Source organism: Xiphophorus hellerii, chromosome 5 (assembly GCF_003331165.1).
Source record: "Xiphophorus hellerii strain 12219 chromosome 5, Xiphophorus_hellerii-4.1, whole genome shotgun sequence".
Taxonomy (NCBI): Eukaryota; Metazoa; Chordata; class Actinopteri; order Cyprinodontiformes; family Poeciliidae; genus Xiphophorus; species Xiphophorus hellerii.
The window spans coordinates 22498341-22520101 of record NC_045676.1 but is presented as its reverse complement, the minus strand read 5'-3'; the positions used below and the strand labels follow the sequence as shown (position 1 = coordinate 22520101).

The window sequence follows — 21761 nt, the reverse complement described above, 5'->3', positions numbered from 1 at the left end:
ACTTTCTACTTCACTGGTTTACATTAACTTTTGCATCTTTTGGACTAACGGTCACATTTTATAGTAAATACACTGCAAATTAACAGCAACAAGGGTTTTTTTTATCTCCATCTGGAAATTGACTATCCCTATAAGTTTATGAAGTTTGGTCTGAAAGTTTTACTGGAGCTCTTCAGATGCATCATATATTACCTAATCCAGTAAAATGGGCCCGACAATGTCCAAGTTTTAAACAAATTTAGTGATGTATAAGGGATAAAATACAATTAGCGACTGCAAAATCGGCAGCAAATATGGAGATCGGCTTAAAATAATCAAATAATAATAAAAAAACGCTTTTAAAGATGGGATTTAAAAGAACCAGCAATCTGTGCAGCTCTAGTTTACAAAGGAACCTGGAAACCTTTAGAAGCTAATCTGACTGAAGGTGCAAGAGCTCAGGGAAGTAAATGTACCCTGAAAAAAAACTGAAGAAAATTTTAAACTGCATCCTGAAATGGGTGGAGAAAAACATAAACAATAGTGGAACAATGATCAATGATTTCCACAGAACCATGCATGTAAAAAAAATATATAAAACCAAAAACCAAGTGTACTGATCAATAAAGTTAGATTTCCCTTTAGCTAAAAGAAATTAAAAATGAGGACAAGAGAATCCTTTTTTTCCACCGTTTTATTTGTTTTAAAACCAACCTCATACATGAGATTATAAAGCCTGAAGAATCAGGAACATTCCTACTTTTGAGCTGCACTGATAACCAAAACCTGGAATATATAAATAGAGCAACTTAGTTAGTGAAAAAAATATGACATTTGTACTGATTGCCCATTCATGACTTAAAAGAAAAAAAAAAAAACAATCAGGGTTTTACCAACAGAGGAAAATGTTTCATACAGTTATTTTAACAAAAGAAAAAAGCATAATGAGAAACAAGCTTTTAGGACATAGAGGGGATAAAAACAGGAGTGAAGGACCAAACAATTAGAGTAAGGATGAGTGTGTGTGTGTGTGTATGTGTGTGTAGCCTGGTATAAATGCAGGAGAGGAGCGTGAGTCACCAGCAGGACACATTTTTACAGATGTCTTTCTTTTTGCTGTCCCATCACCATGAATGCCGATGAGCTTGTTGCCATGAAAACAGGATAGCTACAGAGGCCAGGAGGTCACATGAGGAGTGCAGTGATTGTTAGGGATAATATGGGGTTAAAGATACACAGATATACATATCTACCTATTTATCTATATAAATAAATAAAACAAAACAAGTGCTGAGCTACATGACGCTGCAACGAAGCTGTAAATGAGCCATAATGAGGCAACAAAAGCAGTTTTAGCCCAGAAAAAAACCGTTTAGTGTTCAGGACTTTCCCAGAGCGCTACATGAGCACTGATTGAATTCAAGCAAAATTAGAAAACACTGTTTTAGCTACAGCTCATCATGGTTGGTTGATGGTTGATGCGTTTTGGTTAAGGATATTTCTAGGTTTAGGACAATGAACGATGAACCATTTAAAAAGTATGCTGCTCCATTTTTTTTTAGATTTGTTTTCTGCCATTACTTGATGAAGATAAAGTTTATATTGATGAATTTTGAAGAAGATATTCCTGTGTGCGTTTCCTCCTACTATTCCGTTTTCAGGTTGCAGCATTAGGACACACCGACTTTTAAGACAACAGAAACAGACGCCACGTCAGATTATCATCTCCACCATCCAACATGGAAGCTTCTAAAATAAATCCCACATCCAAACAAATAGGCATCAGTGCAGACACACAAAGTATGGAGACTCATTCTTGCTAAATGTGAAGCATCAAGTCTATCAGTAACCCTACAAATGCACAGTCACGGTCAAAATAATGCTCAATATAAACATGAAGGTTTTGCTTTTAATGATGCATCTGAAGAGTTCTTTCAACGCGGTGAAACCATCATACAACTTCAAAACAACTATTTTTGTCAAATCCACACAAGAGCAACATTTTACACGCAGACACACACCACCACTAATATCCGGTTGAATGTCCTGCACACTTTCCGGCATCATTCTGACTGCATAAAGGTCACTTGTGCCAGGAACGGCTCTGTTTCATTGGTTGATTTCTTGACACGGACTCTGCTTTTGAGGACAGTTCATCAGTTTTGAATAGGATGGGGCCAGGACTTTTGTTAGGCTGTCCTACGATTCTACTTAAATAGTTTTAAAACAGTCAAGCACGGTGGCGGCAGAATCATGGTGAGAGTATGTTTCACTCCCAGTTGTATTGGTGTACCGCACAAATCAGATGGAGTAATTTGTGCGTTAACCTCACATCATCAGCTAGAGGGTTGAAGCTTGGACATCATTGGGTGTTCAAACAGGAAACTGATCCCCAAACTACATCGGAGTTAGTTTTAGAACAGTTAATACTGCAGACGGTAACTTTTATAAACAAAATGTTGTTTCACATATTTGTTAAAACTGTTACTTTGTCGTGACAGCATAATGAGACAGGCAATCAGTGGGGAAAAAAAAAGCCCCTTCTATTGCCGTCTGAAGAAAAGAACCACTCCTAGACAAAAATGACCAATCAGAGCCAGGAGGAAGGTTTTAGTGTTGTCAATCAACTTTGTGTACACACTTCTAAATGCGCTACTGGCAGAGAAACAACTTTCAGCTCCAGAAAAACCATTTATTCGCCATGATTGGCGGTCATGCCAAGTAGCCTGAACATTCATGGCAGGGTTCGCTGATTTGAAGAAGCCGTAGCGTACCAGAGAAAAACATGGAGGTTGTGAACAGCGCATACACAAGTATGATTGACAGCGCTAAGATTCTCCTCCTGGCTCTGATTGTTTCTGACAGAGCAGTGTATTTCTGCAAATGGCAGCATGATCGCAGGGAAAAGGAGTGTGATTTTCCACACTTGTTATACTGTCACAACATAGTGAGAGCTTTAAAAAAACATGTAAGAAACCAACAATTTATAAAAGTGACATATTGCAGCTTTAACATAAGGCTTTCTCACAAGCTGGTCCATCCCAGAAAAGTATCCCATTTATAAGTTTCCTAAAAGTACAGATAAGAAAATTGCTCAAATATCGGATCAGAACTTTGCTGGGAGCTGGTTGATTGGTAAGAAAAGCATGTTGCTTCTTTGCAGCTCGCCACACAACATTTATGAGGGTGTATGTACATATTTGTTCCTGTGTGCTTAATGTGTGACCCTGTGAACTGACCTTTGGTTAGATCTGGTGATCCTTCATTTATTTCTGCAATACAAAAACTTTAAAGAAAACCTTGGAGCACAGCTAATCCATAGAGTCTGCATTAATGCTAGTCAAAGTCACAGCATCTAAATCTCTCCTAATGCAGAGCTTTTCAGATTAATCAGCATTTAAACTGCACTACTGCATGCATGCGTCAGAGAGCGAAGCATTAACGCCGTCGCATTTGGCTCAAAACAAGCGTTTAAATGTCTGTAAAGTTAGTTGCAACACCCTGGAGTGAATGGAAATCAGCAGCTTTGTGAACAGACTGCCTTTTGTCATTTAATGGCCATCTCAAACTATGCAACTAAAAACGTTTATCTAAGTTTAGGGAGATTTCCGAGCTCCGACTTTTAACAAGGATTATTTGAGCAATTACCTCACCACACCGGCACAAAGCCTTCCCGCGGTCAGACCTCTCTGTTCGCTGTGCTGCTGCCAGCGATCTCAGCTGGACGCGGTCTGGTTTTCGCAAAACGCCACCACAGAAACCAGCGGCAAAAGATGCAGCAGCTGCTCGTTATTTTCTAATAGACAGCTGAAAGAATGAATTGTTGTCCGACAGCGTGAATACATTCAAGCTGGGATAAGCCTCCGAAAACCGTTCCAGCAGTTAATTAGGGGGCTTTCATTTGAGTTTTTGATTCTACGCCTCGTCTTATTGGGGACATTCGTCTACCAGGGTTGAAGTATGACAACATGCAGCTTCAACGTTTAAAACAAGCTGAGTTTTAGCACTTCCTGTAGCCATCAACAAGCGTCCAGCATAATGTTGGCTTGATAAGTGACAGCCCTTCCTGGGGGAAATGCCAAGAGGAGCTTTTGAGCAAAGTCCACCAACATTCAATGGCTTCGAAACTGGGGCTTTGGAAATGTCGCCCAGGAAGATTGATGTCAGCGTTTCAAACCCAGTTTTGATGTGATTGTGGCATTACTGTCTTGTTGGAATACAACTTTATCTAAATTTTAACCATCTGACCCAAACCCACATTTTAGGAGGTAGAGGAACAACCCAAGAACCTCCATCATAAGAGAGACCAGTGTCACTTTCCACACTACTGGCCACTGCTTCAAAGTCACAGCATCTAAATCTCTCCTAATGCAGAGCTGGCCCAAGTGGACAAGTTATTATCTCAAGTTATCAGCCAGGTATCCAACCAACAGGACAAAGATCCCAAACAAATCAAAACTGACTTTAGACTGGATGAAGCAGGATCTAGCACGGTCCAAACCGTCAATCCTACAGAACATGAGCGGCTACGCCCTAAAGCAAGTCTGAGCCAGGAAACCACCAAATGTAACTGAGTTCAACCAATTCTGACAAGCAGAGCGGTCAAATATCCAGATAAAAAATAAAATATAGGCTTTCCGCAATGAAACTGGGGAGTTTGTATTTTCATATTTGAGACGTTCTGACCATTTCTAGATTTTAAAAAAATCACAACAAATTCCAACTTCTGGTTTTTAAAAACCAGAACAGAAAGGAATGACTAAAATAAATCAGGAAAATGCCAAACTGAATGACATCCAGGCTGAAGATGAGTATATGCAAGGCTAGGCTCAAAATTATTCATACCCCTGGCAGATTTAGATCTAAACAAGATTTAAATTTTACCAACATGCTTCTTCTGACTGGTAGTAATATTCACATTCTGCAGCGCCGCAGCCAGAGTACAGACACAGAAAAAGAGGTAGATAAAAATAAAAAAAAATGAGGGTGATGGCATGGAGGACTTCAAACTGCACAGATTTAAAGCTCACCACAATAATAATCCCAATAATAATCCATGGAAATTACAGTACAAGAAGAGTTTGACTGCTGCAAAGCCCATAAAGATTTTTCTTAAAGATTATTTAGAGAGGAGTAAATAATTTTTGATATGACATGTTTAATAAAATGTAAATTAAATACAAAAAAATATTATAGTCGAAATCGATACTCCCCTTTTTTCACCGTTTTGTTGTATTTTAAAACTCCTTGGTTGAAGGAAAATAATTTTGGATCTAAATCTCTGGGAGGTATGAATAATTTTGGGGTTCATACTGGAACCACAGGAGGAAAAGACCTGAAAACACATCAGACGATGGAGGAGGAACCCAAACTCCTCTTCCTGCCTCCCTCTAACACCGTCTCAACGTCTTGTTCTAGTCATCTTCTTGGTGACACACAAACTAATCCCTCATTATGGGATGTAAGCACAGACACCCCGGAGCCCTGTTTTCTTTTTCTTTTTCCTTCAAGTTTTCTTTCCTCCCCATATCGGAAAACTCCAAACAGAACAGATTACTGTAATCTGGGAACACTGGTGCAGACAGATTAGATTAAGCTCATTACACAGGGAAAATGCCGCAAGAAAGGGTTACTTCCACCCCAATCCACTGGTTCAATACACCCCAGGTCATACACACACACACAAATATATATTTTTGTATTTTTGGTCATTTGAGAACACCAAAAAAAGCTGGTATCATATGTAAAACATAAAATCCCTACATAGATTTTCTCCCACATCATTCAAAAATGATTGCAAATTTCTGTAGTGTTTCTTTTAATAAGTGCAAATAATTCAGCACGTTCTTCTCCCCCATCATGCCTCTAAATGCTTCCTTTAAAATCCGCCTCCCTTGGTAGTTACAGCCCAGATGGTGAACAGGTCATACAGACAGACAGAGGAAGGAGAGGTTTGGTTCATGCAGTTGTCTTGGACACAACATCGTCACGCTCAAGGTGCGTTCTGTAGCATCGGTATGAGAGTGTGAATGAGAGAGATAACAGTACTGCAGCCAAGTCTCCACCTCACTGTTCTTTCATCCTGTGCGTTTTCGTTTTAGGGATTCCAGCTGAACGACAGAAACAAAGTATAACTACATACATTTGACTCACAGGCAACAAAGTGGAACAGGTTTTATTCCACTATTACCTCACTCTCTACCATCTTCATCCTTCCCAGGGCATCCTTTGCGGCTTCCTATTAAAAAAAAAAAAAAAAAAAAAAGGAGAATGAAAATGTTTTCCAGAGGGAAAAAAAAATAAATCTGACTACCCTGACCCGCCCACACTCACCCTGTTGCCTTGGCTGGAGTATTTTTTCACAGACTCAGAAAGTCCTTGGACGAAGCGCAGCAGCACGTGTTCATACTCTGCACATATTGTGAAAACACGGGTAACATAATTAAAAATAACGGCATGATTAAACGTTACAGTCACAACATGCAAACACACTCATCAGGGACATGGATATGATGGCAAAACTAGATGTTTGACCAAGTTTAATAAAAAATAAATAAATGATACAGTGTCTCTCAAATGCATTTGAGCCTTTAAACATTTACAGACTTGTCACACAGAAGCAAATTTTGAGGATTTTTACCATGGTTTCTCCAGGTTTCATCAACTCAAATTTAAGACTTTTAAAGACTAGTATAAATGCTCCATTCATCACCCTCATTTTTTTAAGACCTACAGTATATCTCCACAGAAACGTATGAACTTTGTTCAGCCAACTGGTGATAAATTATCACTTACTCATGATAGATGCAAAAAAGCTAGCTAATACACCCAGGCTAGGTATGTTAGCAGTCAGTTAGCAATAGCGTCAATTGTCTGGAGTCACAGAATCCAATGAAGAAGTCTGCGTGCGACTCAAACGTTTACTTGACAGAAAAGTCCCGCAAGAAACAGAAACATAGAATATGGAAAATTAAGACAAAATTAAAGACCTGTAATTAACATATTGATGCTAAACTTACTTTTTAAAAATGAATGGAAGACATTTTAAGGCCTTCATTTTAGATTTTATGTGACATACATATCCTATGATACTGAGGCTACTGCTTTCATATTCATGCAGCTAAATAAAAGAGATCTGCAAGCTCAAAAAAAAAAAAAAAATCAAAAAAACTATTACAAATGACCCAGAATAAACATATCACTTGAAATCTTTCACTGCGCCTGCCATGCAGTAGTCGGGAGTAATAATTCGGACACAGCTCAATCGTTTCTGCTGATCTGAGACCTGGCGTGGGGCGAGTGCAACCTTCGCTCACGTCCCAAATTAGAAATCCTGAAATGAGCGTGAACGTGACCGAGCACAAGCTTCGCAAAGGAGCTACGTACACAGAATTAAATTATATAACACCTAAAGCCATAGGATGAGTCTGATGCACATGGAGATGAGTGTGTGGATAAACCTTTGAGCTATGAATCTGCACTACCTGTCAGCAGAGCAGGAGAGGCTCGCTCCAGCTGAGCTTTCTGCCAGCGCAGCCTGTGCGTGACCTCTTTGTGTTGATGAATGAGGTCAGATGGGGGATCGCGATGGTTTTTCCGGTAATCTGCAATCTGAAAGACTTCAGTAATGAGCAAGTGAGACCTTGGCTAAACAGATGTCTTGCGCACAGGCTTGGATTACACAAACCTTCCTCTCCAGCCGCTCCTTGTCGTAGTTGAGGAGGCTGAAGCTGTGGAGTTTGTACTGAGGAGGAGAGCCGTCGGGGCGACTGCTTCTGCCGCTCGACTCGTGTTTGGGTTTCGACTGAGGAGCTGGAGCCTTACAGGAACAGAGGAAAAACAAACCCAGCTCATCAACATGGATTATCCTCACACGTTACTTGTAAGTTATTTCCGTTTAGAGGTGATCAGTAATAGTTAACTAAGCAGAAGTATGGTTGATACAGTCCAGCACATGCAAATAAAGTCAGTTTGTGGAAAAGTATTAAAAAAACATTTTTCATATTCTGGACGCTGAACGTTACTGTAAGACTCAGTAACGTTGCTAGACTCAGGTGAGACGTAGACGATTTCTGCAGGAGGGCTTATTGCAGAAATACAACAACTGCCCTATTTTGATAAGATATTAATCATCTAATTCTCTTCTATATTCTCACACATCTTCTCTCTGACGTCATGGCACTTGGTCTCTTCTCCAAGATATTCGTTATAGCGCCAAACTAAAAAATGTTAGAGCGTGAAGCAAAAGCCTTTGTGTTTTATTGATTCTTATATTATCCAGTCGGGCAAACTGTTGGCTACTCACTCGCTCCTTTTGCCTCTCTGGAGGAGAAAGCGGCGACACCGGCTCCAGAACGAACCACTTCTCCGTCGTCGGGTGCAGGTCCACTCCTGAGAGAGGCTCTCTGATCTTCACCCTCACCTCCAGCTTCCCGCCGGTAGCTTTACGGCCATCCATCACCTGTCCAGACACACGTGCTCTCAGAGAGAATCGATGCAAATGCTTGTGTGAGCCGTACATTTGATCATTAACGCTTACTTCTATGATCTCTCTGATTTCACAGTGGTTCTCTAGAGCCTCTAGTTTCAGCTGAGCAGTGCCTACTGCTCTATCCGTCTTGAACAGACCTCTGCAGAAACACGGGGACGAGAAAGTAAATGGCAAAAGATACAACATGCATTGATTGGTGATGAATAGGAATGCAGCTTCTGACCTTTCTAGAAACTTCCTGTTGAGGCTGAAGAAGGACTTTTAAGAGCTTCTAAATCATCTCCTACTAAATGTTGAATCAGTTTCCTCTATTTTAGTTCCTTTACATTTAATTACTGCATTGACAGTAAGTCTTTGCATGCCTTAGCCAAGACTTGATTATGTTGTTCATCCTAAAAGGTGGGGTTTCTTTTCCACAGATGCAATTTCTGTGCATCAGATTTAGTGATAGAAATCATTTTTTTATGTGACTTGGTTATAAAAAAGCGCATTACAAATGGGAATGTTCTTCAAGAGCAGGATTTGTTGGGCTATAAATCGCTTTGTCATGCAGTCACAACCATACAGATACCTAAAAAAGAAGTTATAAATGGTTCATATTGTCACTTTTATTGTTATCACAAAAGTACTGCAAAACTTTAAGTCCATATCGCCCACCTCTAATCCAACCAGATGCTCTTAGTGCAGCTGAGGCCTGAATTAAAGCATAAATTAGATTTGGCTTCAGCAGCTGAAGCAACCCTATAATCAATATTTGTACTTATTTTGAATATTTACGGTCCCATCAGCCCTTGTATGTCCTGGGGTCTCTTTGTTTTAACTTGTTTCTAGTCAGTTTTATTAAAGTCATTGCTTTTTTTTTATTCAGTTGCATGTATTTTATTGAGTAGTGTATTTTTTCCTGACATTTCGACGACACTGTAAGTAGTTTTACCCCTTGTGGACGACTTCAAACTTGATGCCTTTGGATTGAACAACCCGTTTGAATCCTCTGTGGGTTCGGTTAATGTTGAGTCTGAACTGCTCTTTGAACTCTGGACTGCTGCTGTTCTTCACCGTGCCGGTTTTGTCCCTCTGGGCGTCCTCCTACACACAAACGCACCGTTCAGCACAGACGCGTGCAGCCAACACCGACTAAAAACAACTAGCCGAGAAAAAGACGGAGCCTCACCGAGCTGGGAAAGGGAAATTCGAATTTTACGCTGGCGTCCAGATCATTAGGAGAGACGCCTGTGGAGTCAGAGCTCGGTGTGAATGGCCTCAGATTTACCAGGTTACGAAGCGCTTACCTCGAAGACGCATACGTCCTCCGTACCTGATGGAGCCGGCAAGTTGATGCCTCGGATGATGTACAGTACCAGGTCACTGGGAGACAGGTTGGAGTTGATCCTGTGTGACGGACAAACAACCAATCAAGATAAAAGCCAAATAATTTAGCTTGTTTTATGAGTCACGCAGCTTTTAGCTTGATATCATGCTGGAACAGAGATGCACTGAGTCACAATGAGTCACTCTGACTCAGCTCCCACAGCACAGAGGTAAAGCAGTCCATTTCCAGGACCAAAACATACTTCACTAAATTAAAACCCTGCTTCATTGGAAGAGAAATAAATGATAAACAAAATGAAATGGAATATTTTTATTTGTTTCCGGCATATTTATCTAACTTAATCCATCCATTTCTAACTGTATGACCATCTCACTCTATAGAACATGACTTCTCCTTTACATTTCTATAACTAAGGACAACATTTTTGCTATCCAAACTATGAGCAGTCTCTTTGGGAAACTAATCCTAGATGGATTCAACCTCAAGAATCCCAGTGATCAATCCTTAAATATAAAAAAGACAGAGTAGAATCTGATGGGGATGAAACCGATTTACTTTGCGGAGTTGAAGGTTCTCTCCTGGGTGAGGCACTTGGGGACCGGGTGGCCCTTGGCGTGGGCATTCTTCAGCAGCTCTATGTACTTCATAGTCTCCTCAGCCAGCTTCTCAGACCTGAGGGGAGACACAAGAGAGACTTTTGCACAAATACTGACGGCAAGACATCTGAAGTTAGCAGAGACAGCTGTCAAGGCGCAGTGTGACAGACCGCGCTAATTGTTACACCCAACAAATGTTGAGTGTTTGAAAATCAACGCATGATGCTTTTCAGAGTGTAAATATGAGGGAAAAAGGAGAAGTGAAAATATGTTCCTTACTTCAAAGCCTCGCCTACATTGCCCATGAGCGTGAATTGCTGAGAGAGGTCCAAACATTTCTGTTTCACATCGAGACACAAGAAGAAGAAGATTGTGGGTAAGAAAGCATGTGCTAGCAAAGGGACGGAAAATGTGGAGAAAATGGAAAATAGCTTACAGATTTATAAAAAGATTCACAACCCAATAACATTAAGAGGCTGGGCAAACATTTTAAAAGGTGATGTGAAGGAATATTTATACAACAGACTTTTAAATGAAAAGGTTTTAACCTCGTGTTGCTTTCGTAGGAGATCCATGAGTGCTTGGTATTTTTCACTGGAGCGAGGAGAGGCCCGGGAACGGCTCAGGGAATAATCCTCCTCACTCACCGGAGCGCTTGGAATCTGATCCAAAGTAGAGAGAAAATGTGATGAAAGTCTTTAAAAACAGAAACAGGAATCTCCAAAAGCAGTCGAGTAACGAACATGACAAAAACAAAACAGCACTAAATCTATAGTGTAAATTGCTTTTACCACATGGACCAAAACTGTTGAAAATACCCGAGGGCTGCATACATTTAAATATGTTTTACTTCTTTCTAGTTTCTTGAAGTAGAACATGTTTGTTTATTCTCAGCAGCAAGAACAAGATATAAGTCATAATTTCCAGTATTAAGCCCAGTATAATGAGTGGGGGCAATCAAGTCTGCTTTTGTAAAAAACAAATTCTGGATGTCTATGATCATATTTCCTATGAAAACCACACAAAATGGGTTATTGAAAGACAAATTCTTTGTGTCGTGTCTAAACCTGTCAATTAGGAAAATTTTGTTTGTCTGCCTCTTGTCTGAAAGGCCTCTCACATCAGTAAAAAAAAAAAAAAAAAAAAACATATGTCAGAGATATCCCTCTGCGTACATTGGCTGTTATGTCGGACCAAATACTGGCAATCAAGTAGTTTAACACATAAGCCACTGTACTATCCAAGCTAAAACGTTTTTATTTGCAACACGTCATGGCATCTTTGAAATCTATTCAAATGTTGTTGTTTTTTCCTGTTGGTTTGAAGTGAGCGTCCGGTTTGACACCTGTGTGATGTCCCGTTGATAATGAGACAAACAGAAACACAACATTCTGGGTAAATCCTCGAGGGGCTGAGTCAGACAAATCAATAGGTTATATGAAGCATAGCTGAATAAAACAGTCGGATATGATTTAAAGAAAAAAAAATCACTTGGGATGAAAGGTATTAGTGTGGAATAATGATGTATGACTGATGACAACAGAGCTTCCTATCTGGAAGCAGAGACAGAAAACGTAAGTCTAAAAAGGTCTCACTTTCCGCCATCTTGTTTCTATTTTGCATTGAGTGCAGCTGTAAGAATTATTAGCCAAAGCAAAAATCTTTATAACCTTTGTGATGTCAACAGGAAGGCCAGACTTTGCAGCCGTAACCATGGGTTCCAGTCCTTTGGCATGTCTGAGGTGCTGTGCTGCTCCAGTCATGTCCTGAAAACGACCAACTATGTGAATACATCCACATGCTGCACAGCAGACTGTCAAGAACACGCAACAAAATGTCCACAAACAGCAGAGAAACACCAAACAGGTGGGGAAAAAATAAACAGCCTGTAGCTCACCTTCATCTGTTTGGAGCGAAGAGCTGCACGCAAAAAGGCCTGTCGTCTTAGCAACAGGAAGTCTACCTGTTGCTGGGCTGAAAATGTAGTGAGAACATAAATCTGGTTTTTAGATTTATGACACATTTCACACATGAGCAGCACCCTGCAAAAGTATTCACACCCCAGGAACCTTTCCACATTTGGCATTTGGCATGCCACGTTATTGGCATTTCCTGTGCTTGAGCAACCAGGAAGTAACATTCCTGCCCTTTATTCTGACACCCCTAAAGAAAATCTATTGCAAGCAACTGCCTTCAGAAGTTATCCAATTGACAGAGTGTAATTTAATCTCGGTGTAAATCCAGCTGTTCTAATTAAGTTTGGTTCAAATTAAACCATTCTGTTTCAGATTCACGATGCTTTTTGTGGTAACTCACATGAAATAAACTGATGCTAAAAGTTATTAGGGCTGACGATTAGCAATTAATCGTGATGAATCCATTACAGAAATAAAGTCGTCAATGAATTTAGCAATCGATTAATTATCACATGGAGTATACAAACTAAAAAAAGGTCATTTTCAGAAAAAATGACCAGAGCAGTAATTATGCCAAAACTGCACATTTTTAAATTCAAACTTAATTCAAATTCAAAAACAGTTTATTGAGCCCAAAGGGAAATGTAAAGTTGTTGTAGCTCATTTAATAAAGAGGCTGTGGGCAGGAAAGATCTTCTGTAGCAGTCTGTATCACAACGAATTTGTAGATGTCTCTGACTAAAGAAACTGTTTTTCTATAACAGTCTCATGAAGAGGATGCTCAGGGTTGTCCATAATTAGTTTTTTGACCTTTTCTTTGCACCGTCATCTCCAGCGTTTCCATTTAAGATTTACAAAAAAATCTTTGTAAATGTTTTAACCAAAACTCCTCAAATGGCATAGTTTTAGCTTTACCCGCTTCAAATTCATTACAGTAATGCCATGTTTCTTCATTTTTGACAATAAAATGTTCATTTTCTTATTTAAAAAATTTATTTTGTTTGCTTATTTGCATATTTACATGCATTTCTAACATTGTATAAAACAGCTTCAAGTAGTTAAATGAAAAATCTATAGAATATGTCATTTTTAAAGTCTGATTTATTGACTAAATGATTACTAAGATAATCGTTACAATGTCACAACATGGTAAAATTTCAAGTGTTTCTTTTATTAAGGCACTGCAGGTAGAACTTGCAGAGTTTTGAACCAACCTTTCAGTCCCAGTTTTGGAGCCGAGGATCCTGCAGGGACTGGGGGAGCTGGAGACTTTGCTTTCTGCACAGGTGGACGCACTGCAGGCTACAGAAAGGAAAATCATCAGACAAACCAAATACCTCCACAAACAGACGTCTGGCTGATGGTTTAAACTATGGCCATAGCTTGGAATAGAGACAAATCTAACATATTGTACATTAACATGAAAAGCTTGGTTCTGTAGTCACTGCTTTGTCATAATAGATCATAAAACAACCAAGCAATCCTGCAGTGCTTGGTTGGAGGTGCAGAGCAGGAAACAATACTGATAAAAAAAATAAAAAAAACTTTCTTTGAAGCTGCAGGAGCTGAAATGGCACCAAATGAAGCTTTTCTTTCTTTAATCCACAGACAGATTTCCTGGCTGCACTGGGATATTTGGGCCGTTTGTGCAGCTCTCCATCTTTTTCATCCCCACCTTGGCAGCCTCTTTCTGTCCATCCTCATCATCGTCATCATCATCTGCGTCGGCATCCTGATTCGCTATTTTCATAGCCGTTTCCAGGACACCTATCAGGTTCTGCTGACTCCCCTCTGAGCCCTGGAGAGGAGGACAGCCTGGAGAAAACACACAAACACTCAAATAAGCTTAACAAGTCAAAGCTTAACAACTGGAGTCAAAACCCGACACAAAATATCCAGGAAGTTACCAGGAGGCACCGGCAGATCATTCAGGTTGACAGGTCGGCCTGCGCTGTGAGCTTTGATGGAGTCCTGGTATTGCTGTTTGGGGAAAAAAGGAAAAAAAAAAATCATGGATGGTTTTGACTTAAAACAAAACTCTGGGAGGCTCCCTACTGAAAGGAAAAGGGAGGCAAACAAAACCAAAGTGACTGACGCAAGCAAATAACTCAGAATTGGAAAAATTGGCGGGTAAAAAACCCAAAAAACTCATCAATACAGCCAAACCTCGGTGGAAGTCATGGAAACCCACTCTGTAGGTGGAGACTATTTCCAAGAACACATTCAAAAATAATTTGTACAAAATCCATGCATTGATTGTACAAACATCTTCACATCTGCAATAGTCATAAAGCAGACACAGATCCAGCCAGGTAAATCACTTCCTGCTGATACGAGATAGATCTGCACCTCGGTTCTAGTCAGGAAAACTGCTGAAGTTGCTCTAGTCACAAACACAGCAGATGCAGACAAATATTTTCTTGCAGTGAGCTACAAGTCGAGACTTGACAACGCAATCCTCAAAACTTTACAGCATCTGTCGGTTTGAGGCAGGAATCACACTAAGATCGTTCCAAATCAATAGGTGATCTAAATATTTTTAATGCAACGCCGCAGAGGCAAAAGAAAATCTAATAGAGTCATTCAAAAATAAAAAGCATTGATTGAACTGAAAAATATGTATTGGCAGAAAAATAAATTCTTCAATCTTCTGTGAAATTCCTGACCCGATGCACCGTCCCCGCTCTTCATTTTATCCCATGTCAAAAATACCACCAGCTTTCAGCCGGTGGTATTTTTTCACACAAACTCCTTAGGTTTTACAGAATATGAGGCTGCTCACCATAACTACAACATACATAACCAATAAGCAAATAGCACAAAATCATGCCCGAAATATGTGACATTTCATCTAAAACCAGATAAACTATGTTAACACAGAGAGGACCATTTGTCCAGTTGATACAGACCAAGAGCAGATCTTCCTCTGCATGTAATTTCAGATATGTAATAACAGACGTTCAGAAAGGAGTTTGGGAACTCTTTAAGACTCACAGTTAACTTTGTAAATTTGCCCCAATGTGTCAAAAAAGTTATATTGATAAAATAGCTAATTTTGTGAGATGTTTAAAGCAAGTGAATTTTTCAAATGTGATTAATGTGTGCAGCTCTATTTTCAGCTCCTTTAATTGGGAGAATTGAGAGAAAAAATCAACAAAACCTTGAAGATTTCTAGGAATTTTTCACACATTTCCCTTCATTTTTCTGGTTTATCAATTTACCCTTGACTATAATGTCCTACAATTAGACTATAATCTTTCAAGTCAAATATACACCACCAAGATACCAAGCCAACAAAACAAAAGAAAAAAGGTTAGTCACACAGGCCATGTAAGGTTTATTTGATTCAGTTTAAGTAAAAGTAATGAATCAATTCTTAGGGAGGGAAAAACAAAAGAAATTCCCTTTTAAAAGGATTGAGGATACCTTAATAATCCGCTGGTGCATGCGAGCTTTCCGATCGTCTCCTTTGCTCTTGGCTCCCTCTGCTGCCTGCTTGTAAAAGTCCATCCTCTGCTTCAGGGCCTCTGCCACGCTGCTGGGAGCAGGAAGGTCTGTAAAAAGACAAACACAAATTCTCATGGATGCTAAATTTAACACGATTATGTTGTTTTCACAGCTCAAAGACAACATTTGAGCTACCACTCAAACATTTAACACGGAACCCATGCATGTTTGTTAATATACCTTAAAAATATTATCAACCCTGTTCCCTTTATGAAAGGTTTTGTGTTTTGATTCTTGTTTTGACTAAAGTAAAAAAAAATGTTCTCATCTTGCCACCTGGTGGCTAAATTCTGCAACTGATCAGAACTGATTAGATTCCTGTTCAGTTGCCATTAATGTTTGTCTGGCTAAGAGAAAATAGATTATTTTTTCAAATCTTATATACTGAGAAAAAAATAGACCAAAATCCTTTATCTTCTGATCAACTTTAATAAACATAAGAAAATAGTGAACACAAAGTATTTAAAAGGCACCACTGAGAAAGGAGGATCTTACTGTTGGTGGCTATCTGGGTGGGTGCAGGAGCAGCAGGAGCAGCAGCAGGTTTGGCAGAAGTCTGAGGAGGAACAGGTGCGCTCTGCTGCTCCACTGCATCTCCTGCAGATAATCAGAACAGTGCAAAAGTAAGTACTGGTTACCTTAGTAACAAAAACTTAAAGGTGGCATATTACTCTGACCACAACATTGTGAGTAAATATGAGCTAAATCAGTTAATTTATTATTTATTTAATAAGCACTGATAAAATCTAAATCAGGAGCACTGAGCACTTTTATTTACTTAATTTCAGTTCAATTATACCTGCAACTCATCAAATAATGCTAAATATCTTCAGTAAAAAAGACAGTATTGACTCTCAAAGACAAATAAATCATAAAGCTTGACTGCAGCATTTAAACTTGGTGATAAAATCAACATTTATAACCAGTAGCTCTGTCTAAAAGAAGCCATTACTTTAATTCTTATGTGTCCTATAATAACCGTAAAAGATAAAGTGTCCTGCACTGGCTCCAGTCTTTAATCCTGAATTCATAATAGAAAAGATATCTGCTCCTGTTGCCTGAACCTCAACTGAGATATTTGTCAAGTTTTTCTCATTTTAACTGCAGTGCTACAGACTCACCTGGAGGGGAGGGTAGCGAGCTCAGTTCCACTGGTTCCCCTCGGTCCACAGCCTCCACCAGCGAGTCGAGATTCTGCAACGATGGAGGGCAGAACATCTCGTTGACTCTCTGTAATTTTGAAGCAAACAGATCTGCCAGAGCGGCTGTGTTACCTTGGCAGTGAGGTAGTGCTGTTTGGCCAGGTTGATGTCACCGCTCTGCTTGGCCTGAATGGCAGCCATCTTATACTCCCTCTGTCTGGACAGCACTGCCTGTTTCAGCTCTACACAGAGCGAAATTATGAATACAAGTTAGTTTCCTGTCAGACGGAGAACTGTAACGGAGACTAGGTGATTCTACACAGCAATAACATGAAATCTTACCAAGTATTTATAGTCTAGTTTCTAGTGTAAATATATTAATACACTTGAAATAAAATAAAACTAACTTTTCAGCAAGATATAGGAGCTTGTTTGAAGTCCAAAATTCCTTGTTTTAATATCTTGTTTTAAGTGAAAACATGTCAGTGGAACAAGTTATTTATCAATATTAAGAATGTATCGACTTAAAACAAGCTCCTATAGCTTGCTAAAAAGTTACATGTAGGGACACACAGTAATGATTATTTTAGTTATCAATAGAGCTGATTATTTTGATGATTAATCAGATCAATGGCACATTCTACAGATTTTTTATTTAAGTTTTTTATACAATATCAGGAACATTTAAAATGCAAATAAACAATTCAATTCCTTTTTAAATGAAAAAAAAAGAAAACATTTTATAGCCCAAGATGCAACAACACAGGATCCTTCAGTTGAACACTTGATCATTTGTAGCAAAAAACATACTTATGACATCAACATGTGAAAAGCTCAGTCCTTTCTGCTTGACTTATCAGTATAGTGAAGGGCTGATCTGTTGACTATTTTTTCAATTAATTGATTAATAATTGGATATTAATACAACACATTTTTCACTGAATTTGTACCAGGTGAAGCTCATCTTAAATGCAAAATGTAAATATTTTTTGTACAGTTTTTGCTTAATTACCACTCTGACTATGTTGTTCTTTCAGAAAATGACTTTTTTTTTTTTACCTGGATGCTCCAGTTAACAGTTAATTGATTACTAAACTAGTTGACAATTATTTCAACAATCAAATAGTTACTATTAATCTGATATTTTTGAGTTGGTTTGTCTTATCTCAATCATAATAATACATTTGGACTAGAAACTAGACTAAATATACTTAGAAAGACTTGTGAAAGGTGTTCCCAGTTACCTGAGTGCTGGGCGTCAGGTTGACTGGGCGTCAGGGGGGAAATCGCAGGCGTTTCTGGGGTGATGGCAGCAGCTGGTTTTTGGGGAGGGGTCAGATGTCTAGGTTTAGTGTTCAGAGTTTCTGGCGCCGGCTCCCTCATTGGTTTCTGATTAGAAGGAGTGGAGGGAATCAGCGCAGGCGGTTCTCGTTCCTTAACGGGTTCAGGCTCGGCTGGACCATTTGATTTTGCGCCAATGGCAACCGGAGGAGGAATCTCCTCTTCATTGATTGGCTTCCCTTTTTTCACAGACGTCAACATGGATTGCAACGTCTACAATTAGAGAGGACAATCATAAACACACAGAGTCGATCTGTATATAAACAGAGAACCATAATGTTGCACATGGGAAATTTTTCCATTTCGTTTTATCAGTTTACCTTCAACCCTCTGTCATATCTTCGAACTTTACTAGTCTCGCCTGCAGCCTTGGCATTGGCTGTAGCCTTCTGATACATATCAAGGCGCTCCAACAGGCGAGACTCCAACCCTGACGCTCTGCTGGGAGCGCTGGGAGAAGAGACGCTCGCTTTAGGAACAGTGGGAGTGACGGCGGGACGCGTTGGAGCAGGAGTGGCCGCCTCGTCATCCTCCAACACTTCGTTTAATTCTGCCTGTGAACAGAGCAAGAAAAAGAAATACACAAAGCAACTGAGATAAGAGTTGCATCATTATGGCAACAAAAAGGTAAATGTGGGATACTGTGAGTAATTCAAAAAGTGCCCAGAAATATGACTTAAGACCTTATTTTTAATGTCTAAAATTGATGCAAAGTGTGTGTTTTACCAACAGGTCTTCATCATCCAAATCTTCGTCTCCCATGTCCTCATCATCCAGATCTTTCATACACAGAGCCGCCATGCGCTCAATTTCAGACATTGGAACAGGAGCTGAAAAGAAATAATCAAAAACAAACCAAGAAGGCTTTATTGTTGAGTCATTTAAGATGAATCAATGATCTTTAAAGTGAGGTCACAGTCGTTGTCCTTCTCTTTGATTTTCACTGATGTTCTGTGGTTTTTTCCTCTGAATTGGACATTCTTCTCTCCGTATCGATTGAACAAAGAGTTTCTTACCTTTTCATTCTTTAAGAGAAATAAACTGAGTCTTGGTTTCCAAAGTTTTCTCTAATCCCTCGGGTTTGTTCATATTTTCCCTGCTATCTCTCGGTCAGTAAAATGCAAGAGAAGTACACTCACATCTTCCGTCCCCTTTCTTCCCTTGTGGTCTCCCTCCTTTTCCTCCTCCCACTAAACTGAGGAGCTCTGCCTCCAGGTCCTCGTCATTTCCATCATCGTCCATCCCTGCGTCCGGGGTAAGGTCGAGAAGAAGCCCCATCTGAGAGGCAGACAGCAGGAGAGCCACTGAATTGCATGTAAAGCTAATATTCTCTACTTCAACAAAACATCATTTTAAATGCACATTAGACCACTTTAAGCTTTGATCACAGCATAGATTTGATTTCAGTCAGGATTCTGAACTGTTTGAATTGCTGCAGGAACTATTTTCCCACTCATCCCAAAAATATCTGATGAGTTATAATATTTTTCCATGGTCCTACAATCAAATGTTTAGCACTAATGGAAAAGCAAAACATTTTTTAATAAATAAACTACAACCTTGCTGTGCCTTCGATAAGTAGCCACACCCTTTAACTTTTCCACATTTTGCCAGAATATAACCACAAATTTCAATAAATGTTATTAGAATTTTATGTGAGAGTTAAACATAAAGTATGCTGTTTTATTAACAATAAAGAATAAATAAATAGTTGCATGTATTTGTTTTTTAAGCCTCTCTTACTCTCATACGCCAAGATAAAATTTCTGACAACCAGCTGATTTCAGAAATTGTCCAATTAGTAATTAGAGTCCGCTTTTGAGTAATTCAATTAAATTTTTAGTTTAGTTCAATTCAGAATATTTATACTGCACCAATTCACAACACAGGATTTCAAGTTACTTTACAAAAAAGTTATTTCAATTCAATCACACATACAGTCCAAATGATCCCAGTTATCAAACAGTGCATTTAGTTCAGTTCGTCATTCAATTTGTAAAAGTTTTCTATCCAACATAAAAGGTTCAAGGCATGGAAGTAGCTTTCTGTAGGATCCACAGCTGTTAGTTCTGGCATCTTGTATTTTACTGATGTTGTTTTTTTTTTTTTTTTACATTGTTGTTAAGTGTAAACCCATTTTATTAAATCTACATTTCACACATTTCTGTGGTGTTTGGTGAGCTCTGCCTCAGCTATCCTTCCACGTTTTGATTTTATTTAATTCCAGTATTCTTTGCCGTCTCTTTAGCTGTTTCATCTCCTTTCAATACTGACCGATCATTTAAACCTTATGAATCAGACACATCTTCTCCATGACTAAAAATACCTCCAATCTCTTGTCAGATGGAACATCAACGCAGTACTTTTCCACTAGACAGTTTTTCATTTAGTTAACTCCAGGAGATAATTTTATTGGCCAGCAGTGAATTAACATCAGGCACAATTTACAGATTTGGCTATGGGATATGACAGGTATTACCTGTTTGGCTCTGGCTGCCCCTTGACCCCGGGGAGGAGGGTTCCTGCTGCGACTCATGGGCTGTAAACACCTGTGAAAAAACCGAGTTAAAATAATTAAATCCCTTTGTTTGAAATAATGCGGCAAAGAAAATTATCCAAACTGTCACATATCGTATTAGCGTCCCTACTTCTGTTAGCTTGCAGCTAAAAGAAACCTCACAGCTTTTGCATTTTCTGACTGGCTGTTTTTACCTTCACAGCTCAAGTCAATGTTGCTTTGCTCAGCTCGGTCACTCAGATTTAAAACTCCTTCCCTACAACTTTAACCAGATAACAAAGAGGGGCACTCCTATGTGTAAACGCTTAGTTTGAAGTGTCAAAACAAGAGCAGTACGCCGTGTAAATGACTTCCTGTATGGCGCTTTACGGCTGGTCGAAAACACGCCCATAGTTGACGTAAAGCAGTGACGTTTGGTCCTGTTAAAGGCACACGCAGCTCAGGTGAGCAGTTTCAGGTTGGTGAAAAAAAAAGTTTTTAAATAAATAGGCCTTAACATTAAAAGACTTAGTAGAAAAAAAAGGACAAAATTTCGCTCGAGCTCAACTGATAACTTAATTTAAGATGCCGGTTATGTTCACGACAATTTTCCTCTGAGCTAGCTAGGTGTAATTTGTTTTCTGCATGCTCAAATATTTTGGGGAATATTTTCTTTCGGTGTAAATTGCTTTGTTTGCCCTAAAAATCATTATTTGATGGTTAGTAAAGTAAAATTTAAAAATCTTGTTTGCATTGTGTTGTATTCTGTCATATCTTTAAATAAACCTTTTTCTTTCTTTTAGTTGGCAAAAATTACCAAAGGGAAAACAAAGTTTAACAGCAACGATAAAAAAAAGAAAAATAATTTTAAAAAAAAGAGAAAAGGTTTGAAATTCAGTGCAGTTGTTTGACTTTTGTTTAGAGGTATTGGAGTATCTTTAATCTCGTATTTTCAGTCCCTA

At 39.1% G+C, this 21761-nt stretch overlaps 1 protein-coding gene across 2 annotated transcripts; it reads right to left on the bottom strand.

Annotated features, from left to right (window-relative positions):
* Positions 1-666: 666 nt before the first annotated feature.
* On the bottom strand, positions 667-21209 carry cc2d1a (coiled-coil and C2 domain containing 1A). Of its 2 annotated transcripts, none has more exons than XM_032562004.1 (28): positions 20951-21209; positions 20782-20851; positions 19442-19580; positions 19029-19132; positions 18623-18856; positions 18206-18515; positions 17094-17203; positions 16941-17013; positions 16315-16416; positions 15739-15866; positions 14220-14292; positions 13988-14127; positions 13527-13614; positions 12294-12370; positions 12067-12162; positions 10945-11058; positions 10676-10734; positions 10356-10472; positions 9786-9859; positions 9642-9700; positions 9405-9556; positions 8519-8609; positions 8285-8440; positions 7667-7798; positions 7464-7590; positions 6313-6389; positions 6170-6217; positions 667-6089 (listed from the first exon to the last, which is right to left on the bottom strand). In XM_032562004.1, exons 2-28 carry the CDS (start codon positions 20836-20838, stop codon positions 6057-6059), a joined length of 2970 nt encoding a protein of 989 aa, XP_032417895.1. In that variant the 5' UTR covers positions 20839-20851; positions 20951-21209; the 3' UTR covers positions 667-6056. The 2 variants fall into 2 exon arrangements, with proteins under 2 accessions (XP_032417895.1, XP_032417894.1); XM_032562003.1 differs by having other exon boundaries at positions 21015-21209.
* Between the last annotated feature and the right edge of the window lie 552 nt (positions 21210-21761).